This window comes from Cibotium barometz, chromosome 52, assembly GCF_041138505.1.
Source record: "Cibotium barometz isolate CiBa-2024 chromosome 52, ASM4113850v1, whole genome shotgun sequence".
NCBI lineage: Eukaryota > Viridiplantae > Streptophyta > Polypodiopsida > Cyatheales > Cibotiaceae > Cibotium > Cibotium barometz.
Window position 1 is genome coordinate 30,967,460 of NC_141097.1, and position 12,244 is coordinate 30,979,703.

Consider the following 12,244-nt stretch of genomic DNA (forward strand, 5'->3'; position numbering starts at 1 on the left):
AAGTGGGCTCTGGTCCCCTGTTCACGCGCGCAGACTCACGATCCCCTCGAACCACGCTCTGATACCAGTGTTACATTCCCGTAACGCCGCTACGGGCATTACCACAAGAGGGGACGGCCTCTGGCTCACCACCCAGCCATAGAGGAAGAATGAGGATTGCCCCTCATCCCCCAGGCTATATAGTGTGTGGCCTGCCGTCCACACTAGCCTGGCCGCCCATGACTCCGCATGGGCGTCCTCTCCCACTGAACCCCGGATATAGCCATCCGGTCTGCCCGTCGGTCACTCACAGGCGTTACAGCCTACGTGACAAGATCATTGAGAGATCATCCTCCAAGGTGATTGACATTAAGTGGGTTTATAAATAAAAATATAGATATGATGGTACTTTAAAAAATTCCAAGGCATGATTGGTCCATCAAAGGTTTTGCACAAGTTGAAGGTTCTAACTTTCAGGAACTTTGCTCTTATAGCCAGGTTAACCATAATTAATCTACACCATTATTATGTTTAGTCTTGGAGCTTACCTCAAGATCTAGCTAAAGAGAGCATGTCCTAACATTAACACATATATAAACGTACAAAAAAGATATTAAATCAATCTAGAGAGATTGAAGAGGAGGAATGGACAAGAACATATTTTTTGATTGAAAAACATGGAAGAGAGGAGACATATATTCTTGTGATTGAGAGCACTATGCTTGTGGAAGAGAGCACTATGCTTATGGAAGAACAAGGAAGGAAGAAGATGAATGAGATAAAGAAAGAGCAAGGTAGGTAGGTTATGCAACAAGGGTATTGTAACGCATCACGGTCCAGGCAGTCAATGTGGCTATCTATGTGGCTATAAATGCGACTATGTACGTGACACAACCATGCAAGTAATCGCATGTATAGCTATAAAATAGCCATGTGACGGTCGGTGCCATTGTCTATATCACTACTTGCACCACTCTTTCACTACTTTCTCTCACTATTTTGGAGCTACCTTTCACGGAAGCTATGCAATTCATTATCTTGTAGTGCTTAATATAATTCAACTAATAAAAGTTTTAGTTTTTGGGATGCATGTCAAAGATTAACACTTCAACCTTTGTGTAAATAAAACTAACCTTTCACTTTACCTTTGTCGTGTGAATACCTAGCTACCGAATGATGACTATTTTCATAGGATCCATTTTGCTACCTTCTTATATAAATTGACCTACTTGTTCTGTGAATATTTGGACACCTTAGCTAGCATCCTAATTAGGAGCATGTCCCCTCTCCATTGGTAGTAAGGAGTGATAAAACCTAGAGAAGTAGAATCAACAACAATTAGTTTGACTAATGAGACCCCTTGCCCTCCCAATTATCCCTTTGCCTTCAACACTGCACATTCCATTTTGAGAAGCTCAATGAAAGAACACCAGGTCCCATCTCTTTGGAATCATCCTAGAAAATTAGGCAATTATGTTATATCCATTACATGTAGCAACTCAGTGTAACCTAGATTTCTCCTATACCACATATGAAGGAGGAAGGAGGATGAGGAGACTAGATTTATAGGAGCCACCCTATGGATGTTCCCCATTCAACTAGACAATCCACCATGAGTATGCTCATATGCAATCCACCATGAGTATGCTCATATGCAACTCATTCGATTGCCACCTGCTTCTCATGCACTCACCTTTCAAAACCATTAATAATTATTTGTTATATTTTTTCCCAATAAATATTTATGTTAAAGGAGTAGCTCCCATTCTAGAGTTTATAAAGGTTATAAATCCTCTATACAAACTCAGATTTATACATAATTTTTTCAATGAATATTTATGTTTCCCATGCTGGAATCTACGAAGGTTATAATTCCTCCATATACGAACTCTGATTTACAAGCTATTTGACCCATTGGGTTTTTTTTATCATCTTATGCAACCACCTAGGAAAGTGCCACTCCTAGGAAAATTTTTACAAAGCTCGGTAGCCAAAGAGTCACCTCAAGGGCTACTCCAGATCTAGACCCACACAATGATGGCTTGATACACACCAACCTATGCTCCATCCCTTGCTTATATCGAGCTTGGATGTTATTTTTAATCTGGGATTATTATTTAATTCTCTTAATAGCCATTTGCTATGCCATGTTACATTGTCTCTGGTTATTTGGGGTGTGGCTGCAGGTAGCACACGTGTGCTGGGATTATTAAGAGGTCCAGATCAAAGGAGAGGATCCATCGGGCAGGAAGGACCCGCACGAGCTCGACGAGGCGATTGGTGACGAGGCCGCGCGCGAGGAGGAAATCGCCGGTGCCGCCGACGACGGTGAGCGTGCGTTCTTCCTGGACCTCCATGATCTGCCCCATGATTGTGAGTGTGCCCTTGTAGGTGCCGTCGTCGATGGTGGCGGTGAAGATGTGAAAGAGCGCGTAGCCTTTCTGGCTGTCCAGCACGTACAAGCCCTGCGCCACCCCGGCCGACGCCGAGGTATTGGAGGCGCCCAGCGTGAGGGGGGCCTCGAAGGTGGCAACTACGCCGAAGCTGAAGGGGTTGGAGAAGGTGCCCGGAGGGAGGGAACCGTACACAGAGGTGAAGTAGGTGTTGTTCAGGACGGGGCTGTAGACGGTGTTGTGGAGGTAGAATGTGTAGTGGGAAGGTCCGGCCTTGATCTGGCAAGACGCCGGCGTGGTATTGAAGCTGATCAGCGCCAGTAGCAGGCATGATGCGAGGAGACAGCGGCTGGCCATATTGCTGGGCAAAAATCTACGACTCAAGTGGAAGGGGCAAGCGGGACGAGCTGAGATTCTGAGCAGCGCAGCTAGTAGGCACACTACAAGTCCAAGTGCGTTCATTCAAAACCTTTTCTTTAAGGTTCGGATGTCAACATTTTTGTAAGTTTGCATGTTGCCTTCTCTTACCGTTTCTTAATAAAAAATTATTAAAGATTCTGGCGACTTTTTGTTAATAAGCAAATTAAGCAATCCATATCTATAATTGATATGATAATATAGGATAAATAAAATAAATGGCACACGCCCTCAGTCATGACTAATTAGTCAACATGTCATACGTAAACACGGAATGCATAATGATGATCTACTCAAGCAATCATAACAACACCAATACAAAGTGCATCCATATATATATACATGGTCCTCTACAAAGAGAAAATTGTATCCTCCTCCTAGTGCTCCAAACAAATGTTTTTTTTTTCAACCCTAAAATTAAAGGCAATGTTTAGGCTAAACCAAGATTTAGACTAAAAAATCACTAGAAATCATACAAATGCTAGGATTTATAACTAAAATATACAAATTTCATCCCTTAAATTGAAGGCAACCTCGAATTTCGACCGGGTTTTTGAATTTCAGTCGAGAAAATTACACTACAAATCAAGTTATGTGAGCACTACCTCCTACATGAGCTCAAACTGCTCCACCAACTTCAGGTTGTTCCAAGCAACTAAACCCCCTGTAGTGGAGGGTGACTAAAGATTCATAGATCCATGTATAAGTGGGCCAATATGCAATGCATAATAACATTTATAATTATATGGCATAAGGAGTACCTACTATTAACAAGCCTATTTAATTATAAATGTTGGCCCACTTGTACTAGTGGGCCAATATGCAAGCTATAATGTAGTACCAGTGGGCCAATATGCAAGCTATAATAACATTCATAATTACATGGCCTACTTGTACCATGTAGTACAAGTGGGCCAATATGCAACTTATAATAACAAACACCCAGCCATTTGAAAATACAACCGGTCGTGAGTTGTAGTTTTGAGAGACAAAAAAATCCTAGCACCAAAAGAATCTTTGACGTGCCCAATAAAGTGAAACTTTAAAAAGAGACTTTTTCTTAACTTAAAACATACTTGCAAGTGATTCATTCGCTAAATTAAAAATTTGCCAAATTTTCCACTATTTGATGTCTAAGTACAAATATTTCAAACAAAAAAACATGACACAAAAGTTGCATTAGAGACTCACAACAAAGAGCTTCACTTTGAATACAAAATTATTGCTATCGTTACTAGAAAGCAAAATATAACTACTTTTACCGTACAACTTCAATGTCATGATTAAATTAATCTTCATTGATTAAAAAACAAGTCTAATTACGAGACAATTCCTATAAATGCTTCAATAGTGACAACATTTGACCAATTTTTTGAATCAATCTCAAAACGCAGGCTCCTCAAAAAGATTTGTGATGCTAGTTTTGAATACAAACAAACGTTGTTCAAAATAGTCTCAAAACCTAGAAATCCTTGAACACCCCCAATGAGGATTTAAATATCAAAAATTGTTTGAAACTACAAGTGTCTAAATCTATTCTAGCATAGGAAATTCCTCCTCTTTATGACTAACTTCTTCATCAGTTTCCTCGCGTCCTACAATGAGCGGTGTTGACTCCGTAGTAAGAGGAATATCAATATCCACAGTATGTGGATATTCATAAGGCTCAAGATCTGCAAACTGCATTTCATCATCGGGTCCAAAGGGAGGCTGAGGTTCTCCAGACGCATCCACCACTCTTGGGTTTGCTGCTGCCGTGTTTTTCATTCCAATCTCTTGAAACTCGTCCGGCAATTCTTTCATTGCAGTGACCCGTTGTTAAATAAAATGAACATGGTAAAGCTCACTTAAATGAGCAATATAAAATATGTAAAAAGTTAAGGTTACATGATTACCTGTCCCCGCAAAAAGATCCATGATCCACTCTCCATAGTAGCTCAATTAAATCCATCATCAAAGTTGTGGTTTTTGATAAGGATTCATGATCTCATTTGAATCACGAGAAAGATCCCTAAGCTTTCGACACACGCCTAGTCTATCAAAAATATTTGTTCGGTTAGGTTTCGAAGCAAAATAAAAATTTCCTTTACTGTTCAAACCCGCACGAGACCAAAAACCAATGGTAGCAAACTCGGCAGCAAAAGAAAGTCTGTCAAGCTAATAGCCTTTGATGTTAGGCTTTGTCCTACAAAAGAAAAAGTTGGGCTTTAACTTAAGCTTTTATAACTTGCAAAAGAATCGTTGAAATTTAACATACCATATGCATAGCTGATGGACCATTTGATTGTCAACGAATGCTTTCTCTACAGCAAAGATTTGATCATGAGCATGAAAAATTACCAGTGCCCATGATTTAGCTGTTAACCTTCTTGAAAGCATCGATGACTCTTTTATATGCACTTACACCGTATTTACTTCGTCGTGTATTGAGTGTGGTGCCTTAAATCCATACGGAGCATCAACAATGGCTTAAGTAAAATGTTGTGCAGTCACACAAATGATTCCATGTTCTCTACTTTGCCTTCATGAACAAAATATTGAACTGGTTCTACAGACACATCATCAGAAATGAAAATATTTGCCTCTTGAATGGTCTCCAAAGTTTGTGCCCCTTCTAATCTCTTCCGCTCTGCCCTTGCGCAACTCAAATGTTGCTCAAACTCTTTGAGGAATGCTCTTTATGGGAGCACGAGGTGCTCGAGACTTGTTAAAATGAAAATAAGTAAACATTAAATGTATTCTAGAATACACACTGACTGGATTACAAAAATCAAAATCAATTTTTTGAAATATTTGATCTAAATTTTTACAAAACCTTTAAAAACACTCAAATAAAAAAATCTATAATTTCAAATATGTAGTTTACTTACCGCGTTTTTGAAAAGATAAATGAAACGCTCTAAGGAGCTTGGCTGACTAGTGATCGGATGAAACATTTGAACGTCGTCCAATCCTTGCAATTAAGTTTTTCAATCATGATTCTTTGCATGTACAAGAAAGTCTTTTGCCTATTTCAAAAAAACACAAAATGAAAAAACAACTTTAGATGAAATAAAATAAGTAGATTTAAAAAGAAGAATTAGCAACGTACTGTTCTAATTCCTTTGCCATTTCATCAAGTGTCAAAGAAACTCCTTTCACTCGTGCCAAGATGGATGTGATAATATTTTTCTCGCGTATTCCTTGCATTGCTCGCCAATTTGTGATACGCATTTCTTCAGGAATTGGCTTCAAAGTGTCCTCATTCCCTATTCCTTTGCCCTTTTGACTTCCAGGTGGGAGCGTTACTTTTTGCCCTTTAATTTTACCTTCCTCCCAAAGCTTGAAAATGTCTTCTTGTAGATCCCATATCTCTCCATCACACGAAAGGCCAACCGAAAGAAATTATCCATGACTTCGAACATTTTTTTTTCCAGAGCGTCCTGCTTTGCTTGACTTCTTTATGACAAGGCCAACTTGCTCACAAAGCTTGATTTTGAAAGCTTCATCAACTTTATGACCTTGCTAAATATGATTGATCCACTTGTTGTGAAAAAATCTTATCTTTTTTAAGAAAGACATGGATAGTCGCATCTCAGAATCAATGTTGTGATCAAGGGCAAGTAGCTTTGCATCATCATCACTTAACCCAGCATAGACCCATGCTAGGACTGTCTTATAGCCCTCTACATGAGGATACTTAGCAAATAACTCTTTTTTAGCAATGAGAGAGTGAGTTTCCCCCCCAAGACAAAGTATTTGTATTGATTGATTTTTGATCTCTCAAAACTCTCTTTGTTAACACAAGAAGACTTATCCACAAGAACAAGAAGGGGTAAAACATTTGTTGTTGATTTCTCCTTCATCTCATTACTTTAAGATTACTCACATATCGAGGGACAATGGTTCGAACTTCTAGTGGTCTCTTATTTGAAACAGGATCCAATGGAGGACGTTCTATTTAGACACTAGTAAAATTAAGGGTCTCTCATCAACTATATGAAACCTTTTGGCTTTATTTCTTATGGTATTAAGAGACCAGAAGATTCTGAAGGATCAGACTTTGGAGCTCCAGGTCGTCCAGAAAGCAAAGTATCACTCACATCTTGAGACTTTGACCCAGAAGTCTCTTCAAGAACTTCAACATCTTCCTCTGAGTCATCTATGTCTGTACCTTCATTCTCTTCATAATCACAATCATCAGTGGAGTGGTTGGTATTGTACAAATTGTCATGATGCTCTTGAAATGCTTCAGAAAAAGACTACATTAAAAAAAAAGAAAAAATCATTCTAAGTAGAAGAGGATTTGAAGACTTGATAGAGTAAACTTAAAAGTAAGAACCAAAGCATAACTCATGCAAAAGTAAGAACACTATAACCATCTCTCTGTATACTAGAATACATGGTAAACTCATTAAACCAGACATAAAAATTAAGCCAAACTTCCTTCTTGCTAAAATTCATTCAAACTAAACAAGACAAACTTCTTATATACTAGAATGCATTCTAGCATATGCTAGAGCAGACAAACTTCTTGTATACTAGAATACATGCAAACTAGACTTGACTAGACCTCTAAGTGTTTCAAGATATGAGCTAGAAAGACAAGAATTAAATAGACTAAAAAATAAAGAATAGTTCTCAACGTATTCTAGAATACACAAAGACAAGAAGTTTTATGAACTATGCGTACACTAGAATACATACAAACTAGACTAGACAAACTTCATGTATATTAGAATACATGCAAACTAGAGTTGACTAGACCTCTACGTATTCCAATATATGAGCTGGAAAGACATGACTCAAACAAACTTGAAAAAGAATAACAGTTCTCTACATATTCCAGAATACACAAAGATAAGAAATTTTTTTAAAACTAATGAAAAAAAGGTCAAGAGAAAGACATCCATACCCGTTTGCGAGTAATCATTGCATCTTTAAACTTTTGCTAGGTAGAAACAGGATTCATCTCTTCAAGCCGAAAATGTGCAGAGAAAACTCTAACTGCAAGAAACTTCCCTTTGTTGTTTTCTACCAGATGATGAATGATCCCACGAGATATACTTTCTTTGACTTCAACAATGTGACCAGAAGTTAAATACTTTGTATTTTTGGAGTAGTCTGCTTTTTTCTTCAGTAATAGAAGAAAGGTGTGTTTGGCTCAACGATTGTCTTGTGCTTACCTACCATGACAAAGTGAATTGTCCAAGCAAATCCTTCTCGTGCTTTACCTCTTGCACTACTCCAAAGAGTTGTAGCTTCAATGCTTGAAGACTTGTTCTGTTGATGTTGAGTTAAAGGTGTGCTTCAATGCTTGAAGACTTGTTCTGTTGATGTTGAGTTAAAGGTGTGCTTCCTTGAGATGATGGAGGAAGTCCATGAGTAGCTAAAACCATTCTTCTTGATGGTGGTTGATCTTGTAACTCTGGAAACTGGTGAGCTACTAAAAGTTGTCTTCTTGGCTAACTTGGATGCCTATCAGGGTTTGGAAGAGTCACAGTCACTCGAGGTGCCTGAAAGTGAGGACTAATTAGAGATGCCTGAAAGTGAGTCACAGTCACTCGAGGTGCCTGAAAGTGAGGACTAATTAGAGCAGGTTGAGATCGGGAAGGTGTCAAGACTCCTAAACATCCTGAGCCACCCAGAGGGACAGATGCAGTTTGCTTGATTACTTTTCTTTTGCTTCTTAGAAGTTCGAGCATCACGTATTGGTGAGGCCATCTTAATCCTAAACAAAACAATAAAAAATCATTATCTCATTGCTAAGATTAACAAACAGAGACAAAATCATATTTCTCATGAAAAAATATGTTTGTTAAGTGAAACAACATTTAAGATTAGCAAACGTGTATGTAGGGCAAACAAATGAGAAAGACAAAAAATGAAAGAGAACAAATAAACATAGAGAGAAAGAGAGAGAGAGAGTGTGTTAACCTCCACGCAAGAACGGACCTAGATGTGTAAGCAAACATGAGATAGGAATGTAAGAGAGAGAGCTCCTCAGCACACTAGAGATAAAGAGGGAGAGAGAGATGTATTCTAGAATACAACAAGTTGTTTTCCTCCAAAGATGTGTTTTGTAATTGAACTTCAACAAATGACTTTCTAGAGCTGTGTATTCTAGAATACAACTCACAAGAAGCTTCAAAACACAATACAGAGATATAAAAGAGAGGAGAAAGCACTAAGAGATGAGTAGATCAAACCCAAAACAATTAGGACCCTTTTTATCACCGAAGTACTTACAGAACCTCTTTCTTGAACACAATTTGAGAAAAATTTATCCCCAAAATCTATCTTCTGCTACGTTGCTCTGATGGAGATTTTGACCGCTCCATTGGCTTCAAAAGGGTGGTAAAACCCTAGGACACCTACTCCAAATACTCTCGGGTCGCTCCTCCTCCGTTTTTTGTGTTAAAACTACAGTTTGCTGTTTTTTAGTTGCATGCACGCACGACACGAACTTGAGAACTTTTGCTTTCTTTGCATGTCTTCTAAAATTAGATAAAAAGCAAATACTTTTTGCATGAAGGTCTATTCTAATGGTTTACATTGAGTTTGGGTTATTGTAGAACACAGCTTGCCGAAGCCGTGTATTCTCGAATACAACTCAAGTGTAGAGAGAAGTTGTATTCCAGAATACAACTTGATGAAGCTATGTACTCTGGAATACAACTCAAGTGTAGAAAGAAGTTGTATTCCAGAATATAGCTTATTGAAGCTCTGTATTCTAGAATACAACTCAAGTGTAGAGAGAAGTTGTATTCCAGTATACAGTAAGCTATGTATCCTGGAATGCAACTGAAGTTGTATTCTAGAATATAGCTTGTTGAAGCTGTGTATTCTGGAATACAATCTCAAGTATAGAGAAAAATTGTATTTTTGAATACAGCTTGTTAAAGCTTCATATTCTGGAATACAACTCAAGTGTTGAGAGAGGTTGTATTCCAAAATACAACTTGTACAAGCAATGGATTCTGGAATACAATCTCAAAGTGCATAAGTGTTAAATTTTTAAAAATATGACTTCAAGCTTTGTATTCTAGAATACAAACTACTTAATACACAAGAAACATGGCAACTTATTGATTTTTGTGGTATAATCCACAGAATACAACACAAGAATTAGCTTTTTAAAAAATGAAGTCATTATAATTTTTAAAAATTATTGATTAAATCTTTATTTTATAAAATATTATTTTTTCAATCTCTTTTTTTCTTAATTTATATATGACATCTTCTTTTTGGTATTTTTGTGCATTTAAAAGACAAACAATTCTTTCAAAAAAATATCTTTTTAAAAAAAGTCTATTTTTCAAATCACTTACCTCCTTAGATAATGTTTTTGTTTTTCTTCCTAGCCATAATTTCCTCGTATCAAACTTTGAACCAAATGACACAATGAAAGAAAATTTCAAAATTGTAACAAATAACAAAGTAATAAAGAAATGCATACCTTACAGAATTAAACTCAAGAAAAATGCTCCAAATTCAAAAAAACGCTCTTGTGCCTGGCTCTCTTAGCGGCAGACCCTTGGAATGTGTGTCTAAAAAGGACTTCCTCTCATCTTTTAAGTCCCATTTTTTATAATAATTAATAATTTTTAATATTTAAATTAATATTATTATTTTTGAATCCAACCATTAAAAGTAAATTATTTGGATTTGAGATTACACTGCACTTTGTAGCGTAGACCATTGTTTTTTAGAGAAACTTAGAGGTTTAAAGTTCCTAGTCATGGCAGGGCAACAAAATTCTCTCTCAAGCTTGTTTTGCTCTTTTTAAGTGCCTGTATCCGTACTCACTCCTAAAAGTCTCAGCCAATCTATCACTGATGATGATGTTACAAGCCCACTATATTTGCTAATTTATCAAATTTTGATACTGATGTTCCAGTTTCTCCATCATTAGTTCAGCCTATTCGTGTGGAGACAACCACTCCCTTGAGAGGAAAAGACAAGTTTTTGCATCACAATGCATTGAGAGAGGCATGTAGGGTGTATTGTTGTAAAAAAAACTGCTTGAGGACACTTGGATTTAGAAAAATTAAGCAGGAACGTGAAAACTTCTTTGCTTTAAAATGTGACAGCATTACATGGTTTTTTATTAAGGTCTGGAGAGAAGATAAAATATACAGTTTTCGACACGATTGTGTGTCGAAAGTGTTTTCTTCAAGTGTTTTGTTTAAGTAATTAGCGGATGCAAAAGATCTTAAAGCAGTTGCAATGGGTGGAAGAAGATTCACGGTACTCATTAGCGGATGCAAAAGATCTTCAAGCGGTTGCACCGGGTGGAAGAAGATTCACGGTACTCATTTAGTACACGTGACACTCCTCAGCTGTGTTTTCTCAAGAGCTGGATGGAACGATTTGTCACTTACAATGGTGAGCGCATGCCAAATTCAAAATTCACCCATTTGCCTGATAATTTTACGAAGGGAGAAGTTTACAACCTCTATGTGGATACGTTGAAAGGAAGGAACATGTCATTTCTTTCATTAACTTCATTTCTTAGAGTTTGGAGATAATATTTTGCTGATGTGAAAATTCCCAAGAAAACTAGAATGGGGGTTTGTCAAATTTGTGTAGAGCTCAAAGCCAAAAGAGATGTTGCAAAGACATTTGAAGAAAAAGGTATGTTTGATTTGTGTTTTTTGTACGTTTTAATTTATGAATGAGAATTCCAAGTGGTATTATTTAAACTAGCTTTACATTGTTTTGAGTTTTTAGGTCCTATTCTACAAGCACTTAAAGCTCATCGAGAACAACAAAGTACAGAGAGTCAAAAGCTAGCAAAGCATCGAAAGAAGTGCCTTGAGCAGAAAGAAATGTATTTGGGATTAGTCATCGATGGAATGGATCAAAAGAAGACGTTGATACCTCATTTTATGCGTGCTGTAAAGAATTTGAAGGAAGAGAATTTCATACAACTACACGTTGTTGGAGCCCTCATCTTTAATGGCATCATGACGTCGAAAGTTTTTATAAACTTTCCAAATTTACACAACGACCCTAACTTGACCATCACCATAATTCAGAAAATAGTAAGTGAATGGCAAGGAGAATTACCTGGCACACTTTATGTGCAGTTAGATAATATGGCAAGAGAAAACAAAAATCAAATAGTGCTTGCTTATTTGAGTATGTTGGTGCAGCAAAAAGTTTTCAAAAAGGTCAAACTTGGATTTTTATTGGCGGGTCACACTCATGATCAAATTGATCAGATGTTTAGCGGGTTTTCAGTCAAACTTGCTAAGAAAAGTGCATTTGACCTTCCAGAGGTGTGCACAGTTCTTAAAGAAGCTTATGATCCTACGCCAGAAATTAATAATTTGAAAGGCACCTATGATTTTAGAGAGTTTACAACAGGTGGAGATTTTGCAAGCCCTGCATTCGCTCAGCTTAATGACCATAGTTTCCAACATCAATTTAAAATAAAAGAAAAAGAAGTTGAAACACATTTGTGGTGTAAG

General features: G+C 37.3%; 1 protein-coding gene across 1 annotated transcript; it reads right to left on the reverse strand.

Moving 5' to 3' along the window:
* Window positions 1-2,144: 2,144 nt before the first annotated feature.
* Window positions 2,145-2,729, reverse strand: LOC147609049 (dirigent protein 6-like). Its single transcript, XM_086788708.1, has one exon. It carries the CDS (start codon window positions 2,727-2,729, stop codon window positions 2,145-2,147), a length of 585 nt encoding a protein of 194 aa, XP_086644834.1.
* Window positions 2,730-12,244: the final 9,515 nt, after the last annotated feature.